Source organism: Chinchilla lanigera, unplaced genomic scaffold (assembly GCF_000276665.1).
Source record: "Chinchilla lanigera isolate Chin_1 unplaced genomic scaffold, ChiLan1.0 scaffold00056, whole genome shotgun sequence".
Taxonomy (NCBI): Eukaryota; Metazoa; Chordata; class Mammalia; order Rodentia; family Chinchillidae; genus Chinchilla; species Chinchilla lanigera.
In genome coordinates, this window is record NW_004955457.1 from 8,011,414 (window position 1) to 8,038,758 (window position 27,345).

At 39.0% G+C, this 27,345-nt stretch overlaps 1 protein-coding gene across 1 annotated transcript; it reads right to left on the reverse strand.

Moving 5' to 3' along the window:
• Cpo (carboxypeptidase O) lies at positions 1-27,345 on the reverse strand. Its single transcript, XM_005397114.1, is given in 11 exon segments — positions 1-94; positions 96-222; positions 1,001-1,085; positions 7,253-7,326; positions 7,329-7,450; positions 9,433-9,524; positions 10,645-10,755; positions 11,653-11,757; positions 15,781-15,882; positions 16,852-16,931; positions 27,168-27,345. Coding segments are annotated over 11 exon segments (1,170 nt in total).

Genomic DNA, 27,345 nt, shown 5'->3' on the forward strand with positions numbered 1-27,345 from the left:
CTACAGCAGGTTCAGCACCACAGAGGTAGATGTCACTTTCCCAGCACTACTAGAGAGCCAGTACTTGGCGTGCACATCATCCAGGATTGAAAGCATCCTCACAGGTTGGCTGATCTTCAGGCAGAACAAACCCATGGGTACCTCTGTCCCTCAGCTCAAATGTGTAGGAGAAAGCAATCCTGATGTCTTGAGCCCAGTCTCTTGACAATCCAGATGTGGGATCTAGGAATGAAACATGAAAGAAGTAGAAATTGGACTTTGGAAGGACAGACTTCTTTGACATTCCAGGGAATGAAGGTCAACCTGTAATGTAAGGAAACGGTTTCAGATTAGGGCTTCCTGAATAGTAGTCTTCTCCTTCTCTTTATAGGTAGCTTCCGCAGGCCAGGGGCCATAAACATGGCTAAATCAGACATTTAGCCCCTCTACCCACTTAGTAAAAAGCAGAGAATTTGGTTAAAGTTCCTTGATGGACTCAGAGGCTGAGCAACCTCCTACTGCAAGGTAAGGATGAACTGAAGTAAAAGGTTAACAAAAATGTATTATGCAAATATTATCTAGGCGGACCTCTGAGAGGGAAGAGGTGGTAGTTGGGCTGGGAGAAGCAATGCTCTTTTCCTTCAGCCAGGATCTTTTCTATTCTTCCTCTAGGTCCCACCCTGCTTGGCTTTCTTAGCCTGATAGGTCTTGTGGGAATTAACTGACCAAGGATCAGGGGATGTCCTTCCTGTTAACTTTGTGTGTTCTAACTTCTGGCTCTTTTTAACTGAAGCCAGGGAGGAATTTAGGTTGGAGCTAGTGTATTTTATTTTCCTTTTAGCTCACACCTTATCCCTAGAGAATACAATTTTGGACTTGTACAGATTCCCTTTCATCCTTGGTCATTTTGATTTGTACAACTCCCTGTTGATCTATTTCTCTCCTGCCCACCTTACCCCACAAACTCCATTGATTTCTTTTGTGCCTTAGATACTACAGAAGAGGAAAAAATGATACTTACATAAAATATCTGCGCTCGATCCAACTCTATAATTGGTTCCATGTTTTGCTTTCAATGCATTTGCTGCCTTCTGTCCAACTTGAATCTGTAGGTGGGAAATGCAGAGACAGATATCTGGTGTTAAAAATAAACCCAGAAATCCAAACATTGGGTGTTTTGTCCAGATCTACCTCCAGAGGAGTTTTAGACCATCCTTTCAACTTCCCACTGGATGGCTAGGTGGTCTGTTCACAGCTGTAATTCGTCACCTTTACATTCAATTTCACCATCTCTCTTCCAATAAGGTTTTTGTACATTTTCTGTTTCTTCCACGCTCCCTCAACTGTAGGAAAATGCTGCAGGTGTCTGATTCACCAACCTGCCACTCCAGTGTCATTGCCCTGTGCCAGACTCACTGCCTCTCAACTGGTCAGTTGCATCTTCTAACAAGTTTCTCCTCCTCTCATCAGTCCTTATGCAGGTTGATCCCACCTGACTTCCAGATGCATAGAGCTGTAGTCATGATCCTGCTGAAAATGTTCAGTATTACCCAGGTGCTCACTGAATTAAGTACAAGCTTTTTATCCTCATTTTCAAGGTCCTTAAAATATGGCCCCCAGTGACCTTTCCAACACCATTCCCTGCATGACCACCCTAGATTATGCTACAACTCAAGTTTCTCTACATTCTTCTTTATCTCTTCTTGTGCTGTCTCTTCCATTTGGAACTCCTACCTCTTACCTTGCCTTTGAAGTTCTCCCTAACCTCAGTTCTCAAATGCCAGCTCTCCCAGGAGACCTTTCCTGGTCACCTCAACTGGATTCTATCTCTTGGATCACCAGTAGCTCTTTGCTCATACCTCTCTTACAATTCTCCTCTTGTTTTTCCTTATAGATATTTGAAACACATCTCATGTAGACTTACAGAATTTCCGAGATGGAAGGTATAATTGCCCCCATTCCCACCACTGTGTCACCATCTGCTGGGAGTCCCTCAGAACTAGATGTTTTCTAAGGTCTCACTCTATGCTGACCCTTTCCTGAGACTAGAGTCACTAACAAAGGTCCAAGTCTGTTGGTTGTGCGTACAGACTTTCTGATGTATCTTGTTCCAGAGTCTCTCAACAGACACTCTGAGTGTCCCCATGTGCATGTTGTGTTCTACCACCTTATGGTGCGTCTCATAACTTCCCTTCGGAATCTACACCCTGTCACTCCCTGCCTGCATTGGGATCTGCCATCGTTTTGCCCCGAGGGCCACCTGGTTGCAATGGTAAGCGTGCAGCTCCCTGACTCTCAGCTAATGAGGTCTAGTTCTATGTCCTACCTCTGCATCCCTGGCTCTGCACTGCCCAGCTGAAAGCTAAGATGTGACAAAGGAATCCTTGGTAGAGTGGACTCTACCATGAGAAATTCAGAGTAGAAATGCAAGACCAGTAAGCAGTGGTGAAGGGTCATAGGCAACAGCCATGAGTAGCATCTTTTAGCTGTGTCTCTCTCTGTGTGGCTGAGAAAAAAGGGGGAAAATCCATGGAAGTGAAAGTACGTGTAAGCATTTTGTCTTCTCTCCATTCACTACTGGGAATTCTTCTATCTCGAGGTGAGTTCCCTCGCCTTCCGAATTAGGATTCTGAACCTGCCTCAGTTCCTGGGTTTGTGCTGCTCAGATCTGAGACAATAAGTAGGAAAGGGCTGAAGAAAACAGGCAAAAAATGAGTTTAACCATTTTCACTGGGAAGAGACAAGAGCTCTTTGTAGAAAGAGGTGGGAAGAGCGAATCAGAGATTTCTGGAGAAAGAAATTGTGGTAAGCAAGTAGGAGTGGGAGAGGATTTGGGTTGCTGCTCTGTGGGAGGAAATTAAGAGTAAGAGGCCTGGAGAAGCACTGTTGTGACTTATCAACTACACTTTCTTTTGAAGTCCTCCCAAAGCCATGTAGCTGAGATTATAAATTGTTTTTAATATTTTTAATTCCCATGTGTTTCTCTGTTCCTTTGAAAGAGACTCCATACTAACTGGCCCCTGAGGGTCTTACCTATTCTTCGGGATACATGGATCATCCCCAGGCTCCATTTTCCATCCAAATTAATCCTTACAGGGTTTTTTTTTTTTTTTAATCATCCCCAGGCTCCATTTTCCATCCAAATTAATCCTTACAGGGTTTTTTTTTTTTTAAACTTGCCCCTGACAATTTTTTGTTCCCATTGCCAGCCTTTACTTATTTTATTCCCTACAGTTCTTTTTCTCAAATCCTACTGACTGTGGGATGAGAAAGTTCTTTCCAGTTTTCATTCTTTTGTTGTTGAGAATAGATCCTTTGGACTTTATTTGTGAAAGGATTTTCCATTAGCAATGAATTAGGGAAGTAGTTACGAATAACAAATATGTACGAGAAGTGTATAATTGTGATGCACAGCTTATGAATTTGGTCCTTTCAGAGAGGATGGGATAAAAATCCCTTAGACTTCTAACTTTCCCTTCCATCCCTGCAGTCTTCTTACCTGACATTATACCACAAGGCCAGATACAGCCAATATCACCCAGCCCTTTTCAGCTTAAAGGTACTTGTAGTAAAATGATTAGAAAGAACTTTGTCAGTAGAACATAGTACACAAGCTAAAGACCTCTAGCCTGAACAACAACTCCTTCCTGAACCCAGAAGAATTGCTACAGGTGTTTAGTCACAGGCGGGTACTTAAAAACTTTGCTCAAGGCCTGGCATGGTGTGCAGGATAGGAGGTGAACAGCTTGGGATGGAGGACAGAGGTTGATAGGAAAAGAGTTCAAATGGAAAGAATGTAAGGGTGTAAAGCAGTAGAATTCTTATAACTATCCTAATTTCCAGAACAGGTTGGAAAGGGGCTAGATACTTCTGTTACCCTCTACATAGTAGTTGCCAAATTATCTATCATGAAGTATAGTATTTACTGTGATTTCTAAGAACTTTTGGTTTTGTAACTATAGAGATTAATTACTAGTTTCAGTTGTTTCTGTTGGCTCCCCTTGGAGCCATGAGCTTGATTCTGTGTCATTTTGCAGGGTGTCAAAGCTTACCCCCAAGAACCTCAAAGTGCGACCGAATAGCTTCAGTAAGTTTAGCACATGGGGATGTTTTCACACTGACTTTTCATTGACAAGTCTTGGAGAAGAATGTTTATGCTAACTCTTCAGCACCTGAGAATGTAAGAAATATTGACACAGTTACTAATACCTGCAGATAGTGCTGAGGATATTTTCATCTTAGAGCTATCTTCCAGTATTGTTCCTGCCACTAGCCCAAGTCTGTCCTACTGTCTTGTTGGCTTTAACTTGTGGCCACAGTGCACTAGCCAGGTGGCCCATCAGAAACACAAGACCCTCTAACCTTTGAAGATGGACCTGCTGAAACTGTCATATATCTGCTTTCCTGAACCAAAAAGAGAATGAAATTCCCCCCAAAAGTACTGAATGCACAAGCGTTAGTGGAATATCCCTTCCAATAAGAGATCTTTCCATGGCCTGAAGCCCCTTGCCATCAAAGATCCACCTCTAGAGATTCATGTGGCTCTGCCACAGGTCCCTTGAAGGAGAAAGCAGAAATCTAAAAGGAATACTACAGGAACTGAGGATGAGAAGGATTCTGAGCTTCTTGACTGAAACCTCTGTTTTTGCATGTATTTTGCTGAAGAAATAGAACCTCTCAGAATCTGAATTGGGAATGGCTTCTAAAAGTTACCAACCCTTTCTGAGTAGACTGAGACAGTCTGAGGTCTGGGAATGATAAAGGCAGCCTCTGGAATGCAAAGACCCAAATTCCATCCTGCTCTCTACCTTTCTGGAAATGTTTTTAATTCAGTCTCAGTCTTTACCTCTCTAAAATGAGGTTATTGTGTTTTCATGAGAGTCAAATGAGATAGTAGCTATAAGATCCTTTGCTGAATTGTAAAGATTTAGGCAAATGGGAGTTATTTCCACATCTTACAAAATGTTTACCTGACACAAATTTTGCTGAAATGCAAAAGAAAAAGGAAATTTCCAGAAAGGCATGAGTATATCACTGGATATTTTTGACTGCTGAGGGAAGAACTACAGTGGTTTTTCTTTTTGTGTTCCAGCTTGTGTTTTATGGGTCATGCCCTAGTGACAGAGGGACAGGAAGTGTGACATAACCACAGGGTACCAGGATATTAACAACAGAGTGAGACTAGCACCCACCCATCCCACCATTTGTACATAAAGAAGAGCTAAGAAAGTAAACAGGAAATAACAAGTGTTGACAAAACTGGAGAAATTTGAACAGTTGTGCATTATTGATGGATATATGAAATGGTGAAGCCGCTATGGAAAGCAAGAAGATAGTTCCTTTAATAGGAACTATTAAAGGATAGTTCCTTTAAGAATTGAAAATAGACGTATCGCATGATCCAAAAATTATACTTCTGATTATATCCAAAATAACTGAAAGCTGTGTCTTGAAGAGATATTTGTACACACATATTCATAGCAGTGTTATTCACAACACCTGAAAGGTGGAAGTGACCCAGGTGTTCACTAATAGATGAATGGATAAACACAGTGTATACATACAGTAGTATAGTATGTGGCCTTAGAAAGAGGAAATTCTGACATAGGCTACAACATGGGTGAACCTTAAGGATATTATGTTGTGTGAAATAACCCAGCCAAAAAAGGAAATATTCTGTATGACTTCACTTATAAGAAGTGTTGCGGTTTGTGTCTGGATGTCCCCCCAAAGCCTTAGGCAGTCATGGGGTGAGCTTCTAGAGCTTTTGATTGATTCATAGTTCAATGGGATTATGGGTATGAATGCTACATCCACCCTGCACTGGATGTAGCAGTGTTATACCCAGGGCAGAGCAAGCCCCTGTTATACCCAGTGCAGAACAAGCCTCTGTCCTTCCCTTATAAGGGGAAGCTAGCTTGCTGCTGCCTCTCTCTTTTTGCTCTTGCTGCTTTTGCTCTCTTCTACTGCCATGACCTGTTGCCCTCTGGCATGTGTCACCCTGCCTTGGAGCCAGCTAAGTATGGACTGAAACCTCCACAAACTGGGAGCTAAATAAGCCCTTTCTTCCTTAACTTTGGGCATTGGGTGTTTTGTCTTAGCAACAAGAGAAAAATAACTGACCCAAGAAGTATCTAGAATAATCAGACTCATGGAAACAAAAAACAGAATGGTGATTTCCTGGGCTGTGGTTAGAGAGAAATGGGGAGTTTTTTTGCTTTTGTTTCTGTGGTACTGGGGATTGAACATAGGGACTTCCAAGTAAGCTGCACTTCCTCCAGCCCTTTTTATTTTTTATTTTGAGACAGTCATGCTAAGTTGCTCTGGCTGGGCTCAGTTTGTGATCTTCCTGCCTCAGCCTCCCAAATGTGCTGAGATTAAAGGCATTCTCCACCATACCCAACTAGGAAGTTGTTATTTAATGAGTATAAAGCTTAATTTATGCAAGATGAAAATTTTCTGATGATTGGTTGAGCAACAATATGACTATTTTAAACTTTATGCTTAAAAACAGCTAAGATGGCAAGTTTGATGTTAGATGTATTTTACCTCAATTAAAAATCGAAGAAGAAGAAAAAAAAGCAAGCAGCAAATATTGCAATAATTCTGCATTCACCTTCCCTCTATGACTATTGTCCTTTGGTTCACAATAGGGCAAAGGACCCAGTCCTTTTCGGCAATTCTGCTCACCAGTGGTTGGGTAAACACGGCAACAGGAAAGGACCGAAACAAAGCAGTTTCCCTGCCCCAGCTTGCATTTCACCGGCATTTCCTCTTACAAAATATTCCCAGGCAAATGCTGGAGGAAGAGTTTAGGAGAAAATAGAGCATTGTGCTTAGCAGAAAAGAGAGCAGATACTATTTAGCCGTGTTATTTTAGATATGCCATATTCCACTAACAGCTGGCAAGTTCTTTAAAGCATGATTCAAAAGCTGTAATTGCTGAATGGAGCTTCGAGAGAATTCACAGAAATGAAAGTGCATTCCTGCAGATTATTAACATAATCATCTCATTTATATTATAGGCGAATACCTAAGATGTCTCCCAACTTGATGCTTTATGAAACAGGTAGTTAATTAACGCAGGTAAAGCAGCATTTAACCCAAAGCCTTCCCAGCAGGCATCTGGCAAGGTACAGAAGGCAGGCAAAGAAAGTAAGGATGAGCAGAGAGAGAACCAGGGGGCTGAAGCCAAAATCTAGGACGTGGAAATGGAAGAAGGAAGGTAGAGGACCTATGAAGTTTTGCTAGAGTCTTGCTGCTGTGGACTTACCAATTCTTCATGGTTCCTTGATTTATTTGTGATGTAGCCGTATGGTACAAGAATGAGCTGACCGTAAGAGTGTTGGTCAGGAAGCACAATATGTCCTCCTTACTCTCAGTGAAGTTAGAGATTGCTTTAGCCTCTGGTTCAGACTTCGGTCCTGTCCCACAAAATGTTATGTTTTGGTAGTTTTTTGGATGTGCCAATATCTGGAAAATATAGGAAACCACAGAGCCAGCTTCATGACTTCCATTTAGAAATGACAGAGGGCAAGCAGTCTTCCTTGCCCAGGGCATCTGTGGGTTGTATCAGGGTTCGCCTTTGTTTGTCTTAATCCTGTGTGAATTAGTCAGCTTGGACGGTCACTGAAGACAGTCATTGCAGGAGGAACTCAGAGCAGCAAATGCCACACTTGCATGGCTCAGGAGAGAGAATAGCAAATGAAATGGCATTTCAGTACTCTTTTACTTAAATCTGTGGTGAACTGTGGTGGATTGACCACTGGTGGTCAATTTATAATCCCCAGCTGAACTGAGTAAGTGTGGTGCTGGGTGTGGGAGGCCCACCTGGGGACTGTTGCCAGCAGCATAAGAGGCAGAACTGGAAAAGAAGTAAGGCTGTTGAGAACAGAGAAAGGCTGTTGGGAGCTGGTGGAAGCTGTAAGGAGCTGTTGGTTCTGTTGGAGGTGCTTGCCATGATGGCTTTCTTGATGAACTTGGCCATTTTCATCCTCTGAGGAGCTCTGGACCTTGCTGGCACTGAGAATAGCTTCCATTCACTTTGGGGAAGCTCTGGTCCTCACTTGGAGCAATGCTTCCTGGCTAAGTTGGGGAAGATGGTGCACTGCCTGTCTCCTGGAGAAGCTTGCTGTGTTAGTTTTCCTGATGGAAACTCAGCTGTCTTCACCACTGGAGGAGCTCAGGACCTCACTGTTTCTGAGGATGGCTGTGGTACTTTTCAGGGGAGCTCTGGTTCTTACTTTGCATCTTGCTTTCTGGCTCCAGTTTAGTTCCCTCAGCCTGCTAGCACAGACCCTTCATCCTCCTGAAACAGACTTTCTAGCTTCTACCACTGACCTTTGGGCCTTCCCAGGACAGATCTGTGAAACAGGCCTGCATGAGATATTGTTATGGGCTGTGGGTCTCCAGTTGGTTTCATGGGAGGCATTGTTAATGAGCTGTAGGTCTTCAGCTGGACCCATGCAGGATATTTCCATGGGATCCAGGCCTTTGGCTAGATTTATTTGTCTATAGTGTGTGGACAGATTTCCTATACTCTCTTGTATATGATTCTTTGGGTGACTGTTATAAATAATCTTATAAAATGTGTGTCCTGTATTGTATTTTTCCCCCTTGCAATATCCTTCAAACCATAACATGAACCCTGAAACACATGGTTGGCAACCGCTTCTCAGGTTCCTAAGTTAGGTTCTGACAGTCTTGTTGCGCTAAGCCTCTTCTTCGATGTCTTATTGCCTTTATTCTCATGAGACCAATTTTGCAAGGATTTAAATAGTGTGTCATCTTCATTAACAACTATAAAGCCCATCATCTGAGCACCTCTGGTGTGCTAAGTCTATACCCAGCCCCTCCTGTGGAACTTTGGAATTACAACTCCTGAGCATCTTCTATAATGTAGTCTTACAATGACCCACATTTTATATAAGACAAAAGCAGAAAGAGGCAGCAATCTTTCCAAGGCCACACAGCTGCCAAGTCTGAATTTTAACCCTTGCCATCTGGAGAATGGCAATGCTCTTAACTATTCCTGCCTCTTTATTTGCTTCCAGTTCTTTGGGGATATTGAGATTTGGAAATGTAGAAATGCCATAAGGAGAACATGTTGGCTTTGTTTACTACCCGCCGTCCTGCTGTAAAATCATCCCCAAGGGTAATGCTCTGATTTTTCTACTCTTTATGATGATCTATATATTTCAAAGCTAAGTGGTAGATTTTAAATATATTCATATTGGTCTGGGTTTACCTTGTTCTTGTTTAGGCAACCTCACTTGAAGAAGGTCGAACTTCAGAGTGGATGACTCTTACTATACGGAGAATATCATCTCTTCAAGGGGAATGAAATGTGTCAGAATGCCCGGAAAGCTGTTCAGATTTTTTTAAAAAATGATACTGTTTGTAATTCACCTATTTCTTTGCTTCTGATGACTTTTTCTACCAAACAAGTACTTTCTACACCAGCATGTATTGAAATTCCTATTGAGATCTGATCCAAAATATGTGTCATTATTATGGGATGAACAGGATTTCCTCCACAGGTGATTCTATAACAGATGAACCAAAGAATATTGCCATTCTAAGGTTTAATAAATCACAACGTTAGTGGTGTTAGGTGGTCCTTCAATATGAAAAGTGTTCCTCAGGATTCCCTGGAAAAATATGTTTTTAATTTGTGAAGCTTGTGTGTGTAATTTTTAGTTTTGAAAATGGGCTAACAAGTCCTGATAATAGGAACATTTGTACAATTTAAAGCACACACACATGAAAACAGCCAAACTGGAGGAGGTGGTTTGGCCTTTTCCTCATGAGCAGATTAGTTGTGCCTGTGGATGTGATCTGCTTACCCAGAGTCATTTTTCAGGGCCGAGTGGTACAGAACGAAAGGGAAACAGCCCGACAGATGGGAAAAGGCTGTTCCAGGTGTATCAGGGATGGGCTGTGCATATTTCTGGAAGCAGAAGACTAATGAGCAGAGAGGGAGGTGAAGGCAACTGTTACCTGCCAAGCTCACAGGGAAGGCTTTGATTCAGAGATGAGCCAGAAAAGCTGTTCCGTAGAGAAGGCCTTTGAGGGAGTGAGAGCGGAGAAGAATGAATAATACCCTTTAGAAAGAGGGACTCTTCATTGTGGAATGACACGGTTTAGAAACGTTGCTAAGGGGAAAACTGTCTACTGTCAACTACATATGAGAGCTGTATGAGATGCCTGATCCTGCTTGAATGGTCACATTAGAGGGCAAGGGTGGCTTAGTATCCAGATGTCCCTCATCACACTTATGCTTCTAGAACTGATTTGAGGAGGATATAGGCTGTTCTGTGAGTTTTATATCACAGAATTCTAATTGGGTAACGGCTAATTCACAACCATTAAGAAGATAGTAAGAAGAAAAATTAAGTCAGCCTGGAAAATGGGAATATGTCCAAGACAATGAAAATACCTGCATTGAATTCAAGTCTAAGAAGGCCTTCAGCCTCCTCAATCTTAAAATTGACTTCTATTGTTTGATTTTTAAACTAGTAAACTGATTTTTATCTCAAATGGAGTTTCTTTATTTAAATAGGTACAAAATAGTTTTATAACTAGAATGGCTGAGGTCAGGACGGTGAACCCTAGTGGATCCTTTAGTTTGTACGCACATCCCAGGACCAAACTCAGGTTACCCACTGTTGTCCAACTGTAGATGTAACCATCTACGTTAAGAGCTGGAAGCACATAGAAGCCCAGGTTCTTAAGAAACCTGCTTATCCTTGAGTTGTTTTGGTAGCTTTGGGGATTCTGGACATTTAAGAGAGAAGCATTTAGAATGATTCTAGGAAGATGTGTTTCCTATAATTTTTATGATTTCTACTTAATTGTAAGAGCTGACTGTGTGTCATATCTCCAAACCCCTCCTTAGTTTTCTTATTCATTATGGTAGTAGTTCTAAAACTTTAATGTGCATCAGAATCATCTGGAGGACATGCTAAAGTGCAGATTTTCCATTTGCACGCATCCCCCCTACTTCCCTGTGAGTTTCTAATTCACAGGGTTTGAGATGAAGCCAACAGTTTGCATTTCCAGCAAGTTTCCAGTTAATGTTGATTCTGTTTGACTGGGAACCACTTTCTGAGAACTACTCTTTGTGGGTTATTTTTTAATATTTGGGTTTCTGAAAAGACTGACCAAAAAAAGTGTCTTATATTATTTTTAAAGGTTTCTTATTCCCTAAAGAGAATGGTATAAGTAATATGCAAAAATTCACTGTGCTAGGCATTTCTATATGCCAAGTCTCTTAGTCCATACAGCAGATGCATAAACTAGTCATTTTCTACTCTTTCTACAGATGCAGATCTGGGGCTCCCATTGTTAGAAAATTCACTCAGTGTTAGGAATGAGAAAGAGGCAAACCTGTGATTCAAACTCATCTCTGATTCTCAAGATGTACCTTCTTCTACATACTGATACATTTATCCTCCAAAAATAGTGATTTTTGGATGCACTAGAAAGATGTCAGGATACTAACTCAGTTTTCAGAAAAGGCCCTTATTCATACCATTTTACTTTAGGTGGAGGACTCACTCAGTAAAGAGATTCGCTGTTAACATGTGAAAGAAGTATGGCTTCTAAGTAGCCCAGAAGTGACAGGTATTTAACGAAACAACTTGCCACTATGCGGAAACTAAAGGTACTTACTTCTATCACAAACCTTTGGCAAAAAGCAGGGGCAATCCAGTCCCTGGCATGGGTTCCACAGTCCATCCAAATGATCTTCCTGAGGTTACTAGATGATTGGCTGATCTGGAGGGAAATCCATGCTCTGTCACCAAACGATCACTTATTATTGTAGACTACCATGCAAAGTTACGAGGGCTCTCCTTCCCCAGAGGTGTCTCTTTCTTACTGCATTCTGTGGTTTTAAGAAAGTGCCAGTGCCGGTGGAGACAGCCACCTGCAGCCCAGTCCCCTGTCGCTCTTATTCTCTGCTCCTTGCCTTTGTAGTCATTCTCGGACCATGCACTAATTCCCCACGGCACTGACCCAAAGCACAGCCTTCGTTACATTCTAAATATTCCCTAACTCCAAATAAAGGCATAAAACCCTAAGCCACAAGCTAAAATGCCAAATTTGTATAAAGCTTTTAAAACCTTGTCATGGAGAGTTCACTCAGAGTGGCAAAGTGCACAAGAGGTAATGTTCAATAATCAAAGGTATTTAAAAATGGATATGAATCTTCACTTCAACTTTGTGAAACTGTGAATACATCAAAATACATAATCTCTTGCAACACTTATTAGATTCCCCTTCTTGAGGGAGTCCTCTGCACCCAGCCAATCCAATCTGCTTTCTTTTCTCTCCATTTGTTATTGCTGGACATCAGTTCAGCCTCATTCCAGCAACAAAGATACCCTCATTCTTCCAGTGAGTGGGTGGGAGCTAAACTGGCAATTGTGGATTCTCTTTGGGGGAGAAGAGGCTGTGGCCAGCTTGTAACAGTCACATCAGTTCTGGATTCGTAAATGCCCTTGACCTGTGCTGTTTGTTGAAAGCCACTGGGAGCTGGACTGATGGAGTCTCTCTCCCTCCGTGAGATACTAACCAACTGACACAAACACGTGGCTGGATCTGCCATGTTCATGGAACGTTCTCCTTTTAGCCTCTGCTATCTTTCAAAATTTTCAAGGCAATTCTTTTTATTTAATTTTAATTTTTCATTAGTACAAGTTTGCATTAATAATGTTTACTTTCCTTGGTTCTTTTCTTTTTTTTTTTCATTCCTTTTTGTCTCCTCTATTCCCTTCCCTCCATATCTCTGTTTTTTGTCTTTTTGAGACAAGGTCTTGCTCTGTAGTTCAGGCTGGACTTGGACTCACTTTGCAGCCCAGGCTGGCGATCCCCTTGCCTCAGTCTCCTGAGTGCTGGGATTACAGGTGTGCAGCACCATGCCCGTAAGCTGTCCCTCCATTTCTCAATCCCCTTCCCACTTGAGAAAACTCTATATCCCTACTTCCTGCTATCTATCCCTTATTTTGCTCCCTATTTATAGTATTTCAGGTTTCTCACATCCACCTTTCAGCTTAATCTTGTTATAACTATCCCTTTTATGAGTACATGTATGTTGATTATATGTTTATATTTATTGCCTCATTCTGTACTCATTCTACTCTTCAAAATATGGCTCAGGAAGAGGATGCTTAAATGTCATGTTGGCTACGTCAGCTCAGAGTTTGAGGGGCTGGGGAAAATCAAGTTGGCAAAGGACCCATGCTTAACATATCACCTGTTACTCAGCCCCTAGGTGGATTCTACTTCTGAGCCATTCCATTTTTGCGGTTGTAGGTAGTTCTCAAATATGAGGTTGTTCCTTATTAGTGAACGTGCCTGTGCCAAGTAGGGTGATCAAAGTAAAGAAAGTGCTTAATGTCAAAAGTAGTTCCTGAAGATGGTCTTGGACTAGCAATATCCACGCACGTGGGAACTTGGTAGAAACACATTGTGCTTCCAAAAGAGTTACCTGGAGGACAGCTTGCTGGAACACAGACACAGAGACCTTACGCATACGTTCTGATTCAGTTGACCAAAGGTGGGAGCTGAGAACATGCATTTGTAGCAAGCTCCCAAGTGATACTGATGGGTCCATGGACCACCCTTGGGAAACCACTGGCTCGGTGCTGTTGTGGCAAATGAGCTTATCTGAGTCACCCATGGAGGCCAGATGCAGAGACAAGCAAGTTTATTGAGGGCTACAGGTGGGCACCCAGTACGTGACTGAGCACTGACCCTAAAGGGTGGGAAGGAAGAATAGTTATACAGTTTTAGTTCCAGGTCTAGTTCTGAGTCTATAGGGGTGGTGCTGATATGATTTAGTGCAGCTACAGAAATACTACAAAACATGGGCTTAGCTTGTGACAAAGGAGCAAAGGTGTTTGACCTTTTACATAGGGACAGGCAATCTTATGACAGAGCATGGGGTGGTATCGGGTTAAGTAACTATGACAACATTTACAAGAAACAAACTTAAGGAAACAAACTTAAGCTTCAAAATGGCATGAGAACACAAAAGGGTGTTGGTTTAGTTTTCTTTCCCATATCAGTGCAATGGTTGTTTCTCTTTATTTTAAAGAGAAAAAAATAAAACAAAATTTCAACAAGATAATAGGAGGGTAACAATGGTTGATATATTTTGTGCATTGTTATCTTTTCATTAGTCACTCAGGTTACAAGATATAAGCATTTAATTGCCCAGACAATATTAGCACAAACCTTTCTTTTCAATGAACAAAGAGAAATTTGTAGTATAACTATTTTAACTATCTTATATATATATATTTTTTTTTTCCTTTTTTGCTTTTCCCTTCCTTCTTTTTTCCATTCCCCCATCCCAGTTTCTCTTTCCTTTTGAAGTTTCTTCCCATTTTACAATATCTATTGTTTATTTTGGATCTTATTTACTTTTTCAGTTTCTCATACTAGGAAGACAATATGATGTTTAAACATGTGAGTCTGGTTTATTTCACTTATGAGTACGGTCTCGAGTTGCATCCATTTACCTGTAAGTCTCAAGTTTATCTTTCCTTTTGGCTGAGTAGTACTTCATAGTATGAAAAGACTACGTCTTTTTTATCTATTCCTCTGTTGATGGGCATTTGGGTTGTTTCCAAGATCTAGCTACTACAAATTGCACTGCTATAAACATGTGTGCACATATATCACTGTGATACAATGTTTTTGATTATTTTGGGAAGATGCTAAAAAGGGGAATAGCTGGGTCAAATGGGATGTCTAGTCCTAGTTTTTTTGGAGCAATCTCCACACTGATTTCCACAGTGGTTGCACCAGTCTACACTCCCACCAAGAGTGGAGAAGTGTTCCTTTTCCCCTACAGTCCTGCCAGCATTTGTCATTGGTTGATTTCTTGATAATAGCCATTCTTTCCAGGGTGAGATCAAATCTCAGTGCTGTGGTGCAATAGTTATTAATTCTGGTTATTAGGATCGCTTGAGGACCCTACTTGGAACAATTAGGTCACTGTCTCTGTAGGTGAGGCCTAGAGTTAGAGGGTGACTTAACAGGTCTCCATGGTGATTTTTTTTTTTGGCACCAGGAATCAAACTCATGACCTCATGCTTGCCAGGCAGGAGCTTGTACCATTGAGCTGTTTCCCTATCCCCTTCCCCACAGTGATTTTAATGTGCATTCAGGCTAGAAATGTCACTGGTCCAGAACTGGGACCACAGCAGTTCTGGCCCTCTGAAGAATAACTATTGAACCCTAAATAGTTTTCACTGTGTCACATGCAAATGGGGTAGGAGAACCCTAAGACATGGTGTCCCGCTGACTGTACAACTATCCATCTGGCTGTGTGAATTTGTACAGGTCACCCTTCTTCCCTGGTTCTTTGTTCCCTCAACCACAATATGAAAAAAACAAAAATGAAGGTTATCTGTGATTTTTAAACATTTTTATGAAAAAAAAAAATCTCTTTAAAAAACACCAAAAAACACTTAAAATCAGATGGAAAATCAGCTAGCTCTGGCTGAGGCATGAGCAGTGTATAATCCACTTCTGGGCACTGCCATTTTTAGGCCCTACCCCTCACCCCTGCCTTGGTGATATGTCAGTAATCCACCAATAGAACTTCAGAGACAAACTTCACACACCACGACTAAGGCATAAGCATCAAGTTTGAATTTTAGAAGCCCAGTTTGGGGCAGACCTTTTGCATTGCTTCTTTTAACTTTTTCCACAATTCTGATAGAGTCAAGTAGTAAATAATATTCTCAGACCTCTCCAAGTAAGGTCCTTCTCCGCCTTTGCACTCACCGTCAGATAACACATGGGCCAGGACTCATAAGTCACTCCTAGGAAATGCTTTGTCACCACTTTTGCATGCTTCTCACTGACCTGGATCATCCATTCATAGATCTGAAACAGCCAGGAGGACATGGCTATCAACAGGAAGACTGCTTGATTGATTCTGATTACAATAACTCTTTTCACTAAGACATTGAACTCTGTACTCTGCTCTAGATCACAACAGCTATGCAGTAAAAAAAAAACAAAAAACAAAAAACAGAAAACCAGAAAACTGAGCCAAGGCATTACTACCTCCCATCTTTCCTTTAAAGATCTTCCCTGCCACCAAGTTCTTAGGACACCATACTGAGCTTTACAGGTATGTAACTGGCAATAATGTCAGTAATCCACCAATAGAACTTCAGAGACAAACTTCACACACCATTAGGTGGCACAGAGTCATACCAGAAACTTCAAGTCAAGCTTTGTTTGTGGTTGAGATCTTCTTTATGGTCTTTACGGATCCCAGTATGGTTTGGATATTGTTTGTACCCTAAAGGCTCATATATTAGAAGCTTACACTCCTTTGTGAGAGCTGCTGTAGCCTGTAAGAAGTGCAGCCTAATGGGGTGTCCTTGGCTCATTTGGAGCCCTGCCCTCAGAAGGGAGTACTGGTCTCCTGGCATGTGTTCTCTTCAGAGAGAAATGTGGTAGAAGCCTGAGGCTGACCCCTGAGTCTCTCTAGCCTCCTGCTTTGATCCTGCTGTTGCCATCCCCTAGGAGGTGATACAGCTAAGGCCTGTAGTCCTCTCTAGAGACTGCCTTAGGCTGTTTAGACTTTCAGTCCCCAAATTGTGAGCTAAACAAACCTTTTTTCTTAATACTACCAACTTTCCTCAGATATTTAGTTATAGTAAAGAAAGGCAGACTAATACACCAACAATATCCTTTGCTAATGTTCCCAAATTAGACAAAACTTGTGTACGCCCTTCCTAAAACATACTGACAGAGGTTTCTAACCCCATGTTTTGAGCCTTGCTAAGCATCCTAATATAGGTTGTGGTTCTCCACACCCTCCTCCCCTGTGTCCTTTCTCACCTCTGCCATGGGGTGGTACTTGGTATAGAAATAGGTCCCCAGGTTCACTGTCCTGTCCAGTACCTGTTTTCTCTGTGGTGCTGAGGATCAGTAAAGGGAAGAACAAAAACCAAATCTCAGTGAAGAAACTGGGATATCCTGAGGGTTAGAAGGCTGGTGAGAGAAGCAGTGGAAAGCATTGTGCACAGGATTTGAAGCCCAAAAGCCAGTATTGGAGTCTGGACTCCGTAATTTACTAATTGTAAAACAGTGGGGAGCCGCTGAGCCACTTAAAGTCCCAATCTCATCATCTGTGAAATCAGAACGATCCTCCCAATCTTAAAAAAGCTGTTTTAGACTTACAAAAGAAAAACTAGCTAAGATTTATTGAACTGAAACTTTTTATGAGATGTGCACTGTTCTAAGCAATTTAAATCCCATTTGCTTCCCTCTAAAACTCTGAGATAGATACTCTTATTATCTCTATTTCAGAGATGAAGAAACTGAATCAGAGAGGAGTGTTATTGGGATTTAAGTCCTGAAAAACTGACTGATGAGCCTGTAACATTAACTACTGTGAGGAGTAGCATGGTGAGAACTAATCTTTCTATAGTCATTTATCTTCTGTTTAAGAAAACATTATTTTTAGAGCTCTTTTAGCAAAATCAAGTGGAAAGTTATGTGGTTCCTCTGGCATGTGTCTCTACACATGAAAAAACCTTCCCCACCATGGACAGCCCGGAACAGTGGTACATTAGTTACAACCAGGGAGCCTGTGGGGATGCATCGCCATCCCACGTCCATGGTTTACATAGTTTTAATAGTGTTGTACTGTCTATGGTTTTAGGCCAATGTTTGAGGACACTCATCAGCCCTCATAAATCATACAGAACAGTTTGCCTGCCCTCAAAATCCTAATTTATCCCTCCTTTCCTCAACCTCTGGCAACTGTTTATTCTTTTCTTTTTCATAATGTCATACAGTTGGAAGCCCAAAGTGTATAGATAGCCTTTGTAGATTGCCTTCTTTCAGTTACTATTATGCATTAAACTCCCCCATTTCTTTTCATGGCTTGAAAGCTCATTTCTTTCTTGGTGTTGTATAATGTTCCCTTGTCTGAATGGACTACAGTTTTCCCATTCATCTACAGAAGGACATCTTGATTATTTCCAAGTTTGGGCTTGGAACCTCACATTATGAATAAAGTTTACATAAACTCCATGTGAAGGTTTTTATGTGTACATGTTTTCAACTCATTTGAGTAAATACTAAGGAGTGTAGTTGCTGAATCAAATAGTAAAAGTATGTTTAGTTTGGTGAGAAACTAACAAACTGTCTTCCAATATAGCTGTAACAGTCCACATTCCCACCAGCAGCGAATGGGTGCTGCTTGTTCACCTTCATCATGAGCATTTGGTGCTGTCACTATTTTGGATCCGTGTTCTTTAATACACAGATAAGTAGTGGTAAATCATTGTTGTCTGAATTTGCAACTTCTTAATGATAGATGATGTAGGGTACCTTTTCTTAACCTTTCTTGCCGTCTCTATACCCTCTTTGGTAAGGTTATCTGTTTAGGTGTTTTGTCCACTTTTTAATCAGGTTGCTTTTTTTAATCAGATATTTTAGGAGTTCCTTATATGTTTTAGATCACAGGCTTCTTCTAGCTGTGCCTCTTGATGCATTTTATCCCCGTTCACAGCTTGTCTTCTCATTATCTTGATGTTTTCTTTCAGAGTACAAGTTTTAATTTTGAAAAGTTCAGACTATCAAGTATTTCTTCTAGGGGTTGCGCTTTTTCTGTTGTGTCTAAAAGGAAATCACCATACTCAAAGTCATCTAGGTGTTTTCCTTAAGTTATCATCTAGAATATGACAGTTTAACATTTAGCATTTCATTTAACATTTAGGTCTATGATATATTCTTTAATTAATGTTTGTGATTCACATTTTTTACATGTGGATGTCTACTTATTCTAGCATTATTTGTTGAACAGAATAGTTTTACTCTGTTGTATTATCTTTGTGTCTTTGTCAAAGATCAGTTGGCTACACTGATATAAATCTACTTTTAGGTGCCCTATGGTCTTGCTTTCATCTCTCTGCTTTCGCTGATACCACACTGCCTTGATTCCCATAGCTTTAAATTTATTCTTGATAGTGTCAATCCTCTGACTTTATTTTTCTTCAGTATTGTGCTAGCTACTTTACATCTTATTTCTCCACACAATCTTCAGAATGAATATGTTGAAAATCACAAAATCATTTATTTGGACTTTGGTTGGATTCTGTTGAATCTATACATAAGTTAAGAAGAACTGATATCTTGACAACATTGTCTTTCTATACACAAACATAATGTATATCTCTATTTATTTCATTTTTCTCTAATATCTTTCATGAAAATTTAACAGAATTCACCATATAGATCTTGTACACAGTTTGCTAGATTTATACCTACATTTCAATTAGGGGCAGTAGTATAAATGGTGACAGTTTTTCATTTTGAACTTCATTTGTTCATTGCGAGCATATAGGAAATCAATTGATTTTTCTGTGTTGGTCTTGTATCCTGTAACTTTGCTATAATTGCTTATTAGTTCCAGGAGATTTTTGTTGTTGTTGAGACTTTCTGATTTCTTAAACACATACTTATGTCATCTGCAAACAAGATGACAACTTCTTTAATACTCCATATATTTTTTATTTACTTTTCTTGTCCTATTGCATTAGCAGGGCTTTAGCACAATGTTGAAAACAGTACTGAGAACAGATATCCTTTTATTGATCGATCTTAGTGGAAAGTTTTTAGTTTCTTACCATTAAGTAGGATGTTAGCTGTTTTATGGAGATAATCTTATTAAGTTAAGGAAGTTATCCCTCTTTTTATCATAAATGGGTGTTGAATTTCATTGATTTTTTATGTCTGTTTGTATGGTGATGTGATTTTCCTTCTATGATAGATAACATAAATTGATCTTTGAAAGTTAAATAAATCTTTTATAAGTGGTATAAATCCCATTTAGCCATATTGTATACTTCTTTGTAGACATTGCTTGATTGGATTTGCTGAAGTTTTGTTGAGGATTTCTTACTCCAACATCCAGAAGGAATTGTAAAGAACTGGAATAATTTCTTCCTTAAATGTTTGGTAGAATGCACCACTGAACCTTCCTGTGTCTGGTGTTTTCTGTTTTAGAAAGTTATTAATTATTAACTAAATTTACTTAATAGTTATAGGCTTGTTAGTCTTGTTCCAACTATTTACTTAGGGTTTATCTTTTGGCAAACAGCTTAATACTATCATTCAGTGCTTGCCTACACCAGATATTGTGCTAGCACCTAAGCGATCATATTCACACATAGTATGTAACTTAATTCTCAGCCATGTAAAATGTTATTATTCATGTTCTGTACATGTAGAAACTAGACCAGGAGGAGTTAAGTAACTTGCAAGAAGACACAGAACTAGTACTGTACTGCTAGAGGCACACAAACAGTTGCTGCATAGTTTAGTTCCCTACCCAAAAGACTTTGTTTCACAAATGGGATCACATTTTCACTGTAAGATTAGGTAGCTGATAGCAAATATATACAGAGTGGTTAGTGTGTTTATCGCACTGGGATGTGAGCTTTTAGAGATTCTGGGGTGCAGAGTTTTAAATAGTGGTTCTAGATAAGAGGAAATGTATTAGAGATCTAATTAGTTAATTTTCAATGGCTTTTATCTATTTTAGTGCATTTTTGAACTTTTATGGTATTTCACCTTAGTAGTACCTCCACTAAGAGATTGTTTATGTGATTTTTTTGGGGGGGGTACTGGGAATCGAACTCAGGACTTTGCACTTGCTAGGCAGGTGCTTGTGCCGCTGAGCTACATCCCCAGTCCTCCACCAAAGGATTCTTATAAGATTAAATAAACTAATCCGTTTAACAATGAGCACAATTTGTTACATAGAGTCAGTTTCTAACAAATGTTAAACAGTAGTTCAGAATAGAGCAAAATCCCTACTTAGCTGCAATAACATTAAAAATAATTGCACAAAGGATAATTAAGCCATGCAACTTGTATTTTTCTCAAACTACGTGAAACTACAAAATATTTTGAGAGGATTAATGAAAACACAAATTTCACTCATGTCTACTTAAGCCCAACATTACATACTCTACATTTTAATTTTTACCTAGTTCACCTAGCATCGTGTACCACCTTTAACTACTGTAAGCTTCCCCACACAATTCCACTACTTTAAACTTGGAATTACATGCATTACTGTTAATTATTAGTAATACTAGTACTAGCAATTTGAATTTAACAGAAGCTGTCTCACCTGAGAATTGTAAATGTTTTGTTATATTTTATTATCTTTAGCTTGTTCAAGTGGAAATTTCATGAGATAGAAATGTTGAAATAACTTTGCAATAGCTAAAACACTGAATATGAATTTTAGAAAGAGGTTTAAAGAAATATTATTTATGTTGTAATAATCTAAGAAATATGTTTATTCATGTTTTTCATGGATCCATTTCTAATATTTGCTTTTCATTGTATTTTTAAATAAGCAACTTGCTTCCAAGCAAGTAATTTTAATATGAAAATACACAAAGATATAATTAATATATTGAGACTGATTGCTTTAGAAAAGATACTATCATTTTATTAAGAAAAATACATATATTTCCTAGTGTGTTTAAAAGTCATAAAAGTCCAATCTACACATAAATTTACAGGAGAGCACTCTTCATGTCCTTAATAACAAATCAGCAAATACATGTTGTGGTAACACTAGTTAGCTCTTACTAAGCAATATATGCTAAGGACTGGTCAAACCATATTATACTATCTTTTAAATCCATTCAATAACCTGATGTGCACATAGACTTACTACTTTTAAAAAGTATTAATAGGTAGTAGCAATAAAAATTTCTTTCTTGCATTTCATAGTCCACTAAAGAGGGTAAAATATGAACATGTAAAAAGCAAAATAATGTAACTATTAAATAAAAAGATATGTTATTACAAACTAGTACCTTATTAGATACCAATTAAATGTTGTTCAAGGTATACTGAGGTCAGAGTCAGGTGTGGTGGTGGTGTACACCTGTAATCCTAGCACTCGGGAGTCTGAGGCAGAAGAATAGCCATGAGCTCAAAGCCAGCCTGGGCTGCATAGTAAGTTCAAGGCTGGTGGGAACTACAGAGCAAGACCCTATCTCAAAAAATAAAAAAGCATACTGAGGTCAGGAAAGAGACCATTCCAAACTCAAGCATAGCCAATAACAACGACCAACATTTTATTAGCAATTACATGACTATTTTAAGAACTTGATATCTGTATCTATCTATTGATATACTGCTCATTTAACCTATGAACTTTAAAGTAAATACTATTCATTTATGTTCCTTTTGTTCTGAAGACTTTGGTACATAGGCTAAATTATTTTTACTATACCCTAAACATAAGTTAAAATATTTTTTAGCCCATGTTTTGATTGGCTACATTCGATTTGGACTGCAAAGTGAGCAACAGTAGGTATTAGCATTAAGAAGTCACCAGAAAATGATTTAAGCCTTTTTCCGAACTGAGAGGGAGAGGAAAGGAAACAATCCAAGAGATCTTTCTGGCCTCTTTCTCCTCATTGCTCACAAAGTTGTCCTGCACTTTGTCTTCTTAGGGAATGTGGTGACTGAAGACGCTTTCTCCATAGTGCAAGGAACGGGGTGTGGGCTGCTCTTGTTGTCTTTGTGCAGTTTAGCAGATGTTTGGACTTTTCCTTATCACAGTTACCTATTCGGTGGAGTATGAAGGGGAGTACATCCGTTCCTCAGCATCTGCCAGGGATTAATCCCAAGACTCCGCGATGCTCAAATATAAAATATTGTAGTATTTGCATCTAACCTAGGCAATCATCCTGTATACTTTAAATCATCTCTAAATTAGTTATAAAACCCAATACAATGTAAATACTTTGTAAATAGTTCTTATGCTATACTGTGCAGGGAATAATAACAAGGAAAAAAGTCTTGACTTATTCAGTACAGACAGTGGTGGTGGGGAGGGGACATTTTCAACCCAAGGCTGGTTGAAGTGGTGTCTGTGGATAGGATAGGCTGATTATTCAAAAAAACATAGCTTGTGCATGGTGCATTTCTGATTCTCGAGAACTGGGGCCACCTGGACATGTCACAACATGAGGGGAATAAAGAAATCCAAACACCATCAAGTACCAGCATCTGGACTTTACCCTAGCTAAAGTCCACAAAATGGATATGTTGCTCCACAAACCCAGCATTAACTAACTGGGTCCATTTAATATGTAAAAGTTTCCATATTAGAATGGTCTGAGATGTGAATGAAAACCTCTAATATTAGAAGTGTTTATCATTTTCATATAAAACTAAAACACAACACTTAAACCTCAGAGATTCTAATACCTAATTCAAGTGAATTTTTAAACTTAGAAAAACTCCTTCTGATTTCTAGGCAATTCTTGGGTGATGCATAATACATGTAGACAGGGGAAGAAAAGGCTGGATAATCCCCCAAATTATCACCACACATCTCGCCAAGTAAATGAGAAGATTATTGTACTTTGTGTATTCTTTCTAAACAGAAATTCATAAAATGTTTAACAGAGAAAATGATCCTTTGGGGTACATTATTAATAAGTGCTGTAGATCAAAGATTGTCTGATGAAATTTTGACTGGAATGTATAAGAAGGCACAAAATAATGAATATAAAGGCAAATTTTGTATTAGAACTACATAGTGGAGAAACAGTCACATGAATATTTCATGTAGCAATGTATTTCCAACTTTTATTTTTCTGCTCACAAAATTAACATATACTTAAAGAGAGGAGTTTAGGACATATGGAGAGGAGAAAAAGAAGCAGAATTGATAAAAGGTAATGAACAATTCTCAATATTTCCATCTTCCTGATGGACTGTTGATATTGGAGCATAACTCTTTTCAGTTTTTATAGAGCCTGTATTTGCCAGAGATTATATCTATGTATAATTTTGTATTCTTTCCTTTGCATTCTATATCTTACCACAGACATTTCCTCAAAATAATGCAAACTAGCCGGGAATGGTGGCACAGTCCCACTATGTGGGTAGCTGAGGCAGGAGAATCCTCATGAATTCAAGGCCAGCCTGGGCTACATAAGTGAGTTCAAAACCAGCCAACACTACATAGTAAGACTCTGTCTCCAAAAAGAAAAATGCTTTCTAAACATGACATTTAATAATTGCATAGTAGTTGAAATCATTTATTTAAAATTTTTCCCCTAGAGGCTGGGGATTTAGCTCAGCGGCAAAAGCGCCTGCCTGGCAAGTGCAAGGTCGTGAGTTCGATTCCTGGTACTGGAGAAAAACCAAAAAAATAAATAAATAAATAAAAAATAAAATAAAATAAAAATTTTCCCCTATTCTAGATAAAGCAGTTTCTCTTTTGGGGGTCTTGCCCTTTTAAACAATTCTATAGCTAATAAATTTTTGTATAAATCTTTATTCTCATTTCTGATTATTTGCTTGTGCTAGATAGAAAAAGAAATAGGAGGTCAAAGAGGTTGAACATTTTTAAGTTATTTGATTGATATTGCTAAATCCTAAGTGATTTTATAGATGTGCATATTTTGGAGGACAGTGAATGTCTATCTCACCAAATGCTCAAGAAAAAGGTTACAGGCTTGTAGTCTTAATTAATTTTAGATTTTTCTAAAGAATCATTACATGTGGTACACAAAGATTTTCAAAAGTTGCAGCTAACCTATGTGTTGATTTGGTAATAGTAATACAAATGTAACTGTTATTTTATATCAGGAAATAATAATGACAATGAAAATCCCCATGAAGGACATGGTCAAGTGGATTTCAAATGTTTTTCTCAAATATATGAGGAGCCCTGGAAGGTACACTGTCTTGCCTGAGCCTAGCCACTTCCATAATTTAACCTGGGTATGGCAATCTTTTTCTTTAAACAACAGTGTTCTGTGTGTGCGTTGTGGAATGTTTGCACACTGGAGAATACTTGAGTGGAGGGAAAAAAACTCATGCACCGAAGATAACCATTACCTTTTGGGTTTTTTTGTTTTTGTGTTCTACTATCTGAAACGCTTCTTATTCGCACATGCTTGCAGTACATATGGATTACATTCCTCGTGGGGAGTTGGCGTGTGTGCATAATTCATCTTAATTTTTTCTGACTTCCTCTTCTCGTTCTCTTCCCTGCTGCCTCCATGTCTTGGTACCCTCCCATTTGGAATGTATCTGTCTCCCTGTTTCCTCAAGTGCAAAATAAAAGGTGGGTAATAATAGAAGGTATTACCTATTTGACATATATGTGCTCTTTTATTTTTCTAAGTATTTTATTACATTTTGTATTCTGTGTCTTTCCATTGGCCTAAAGCATGCACTTTCTCATGCTTTTGAAATTTTTCATAATTATTCACCTAATAGATCAATAATATCTCATTGCCATATATCACATATCAGCATTTATATAACATTATGATACACTTACTTATGTCCAAATATTATAATATTTATGTGATATATAAAGCTGTTTCTCAATGTATAGAATTCTTTCCATACTTTATTTCCTCAGTATAGATTTCCCAAAGTAGGGACAGTAGGCCAAAAAATGTTTAAATTCTCAGCTTCTTCATATTTTTAAGCAGCCTAACTTTTTCCGTGTGAAATAAGAGTCGTTGTCTCTAATTTATGGATGGAGAATCTTAGAAATAAAGATAAATCAGTGTCTATAAGGAAGCAAGTAAGTCAGTGGACAAAATGAGAGAGAAATGTCTAAACAGGATTTTGTCATCAAATAGATACTGGGATCTCTTTATGTATCTGAAATCAGACTATTAGGACAAGGGACAAGCTCACATAGTCTGGGGCAGAGTTTAGAGTGGGTTTCTGCTCACTGAGAACAAGTTTGTTGAAAGATTACTTTAACCATAAAGCAAAAGAAGAAACACTAATTATAACCATACTTCATGAAATATGCCAAAGGAGCTATATATATGAGCTATATATGAGCAAGAGAAAGTATACTTTATGAGGAAGCTATACATAAACACACACAGTTTAACACACATGCTTAGAGAAGTTATGATTCCTTAAGAATAGGCAAAGATCACAAAAATGGGCAAACAACATGGATGAACAATTTATAAAATAATGAAGTAATAAGCAAGACAAAATAGTTAGCCTTATTATAAATCAATAAAATACACAGGAAGTCAGCAGTAGGCATTTTTCCTTTGTCAAACTAGCAAACACATAAAGCATCCTCTTATCCGTGGTTGTTGGCAGTGTAAACTGAGAGACCTTTCTAAAGGGCAGTTCCTCAATGTGTGGTGAGATCTTTACATTCGCTCGGCTTCTGACCTAGCACTTTTATTTCTTATAACTTACAGCAAAGAAACAATGAAAGATTTGCAAAAACAGTGTAGCTGGTTGCTCGTTAAGACATTATTTATGAAAATGGAAAGTAGGAATAATTACATGATGGAGTATTATTAGCAATTGCAATATGTTTTGAATGAGTTATGAATGCCATAGGAAAATTTCTACAATACCATTCAGTTGAGCCATTTCAGTAACCATACTATAAACATAATTAGCTATTTATCTATCCAAAAACATTAATGGTTATTATCTCAAAATGAAATTATTTTATGATTTTAAACATTTTTCTTAATAATAAGAATAAAATGATTTACCAATTGAGAACTGTGAAAAGAAATACACAAGTTTTATTATAATTTCCTCTGGTTGGTTATAAAACATGACATATCTACTGGTATCTGTCATATGTTGTGCTAAGAAATGTTTGTTAGATATTTATTTATTCAAGGATTATTAAAGTAATGTTCAATAATAAAACTTCAGTGATCTTTATTATTCTCAGGTGGTGTGTATTGATAGGAAGTGAGGGGAGAATCCGGCTGCATTGCTCTTGTAAAAAAGATAAATGGTCTAAATCATCATGCTCAGCCCTCTTCCCACTGCACACCCCCTACCATACCCCAGCCCCCGAGGAACCAGCATTCCCAAAAGGTAAAGGGTCCCCAGCACAAGCTTCACTCTCCTTCAGAGACAGCTAGAGAATCCTGAACCTCTCTTGCTGGCCATAAGCCAAGGTCCCTGACAGCGTGTAGAGGTGCTGCCCTACGGTCGAGATAAGTCAGTCAGTGGATATCTCAGCAGAAACGGACTTGAGCGATCGCTTCACTAACTCCATCAGATCCTCAAAAAATTTCTATAATGGTGGAAAACATTTTATCATTTGATATTTCATTTCTCCTCTAAAAATTGATTTATACCAACTCCTGAGTCCATCAGAGGGAGAAAGAAATCTTCCCTACTTAAAGTCCCCTGGAGCATTGCTAGGACCCCTGTCACTATGGTCAGGAGCTGCCGTGCCCGCTCTTCCTCCCACCCTGGCCCGCCGGACAGAAACGGTGGAGCCCCTTCTGCTCTTGTTACAGCACACATGGGCAT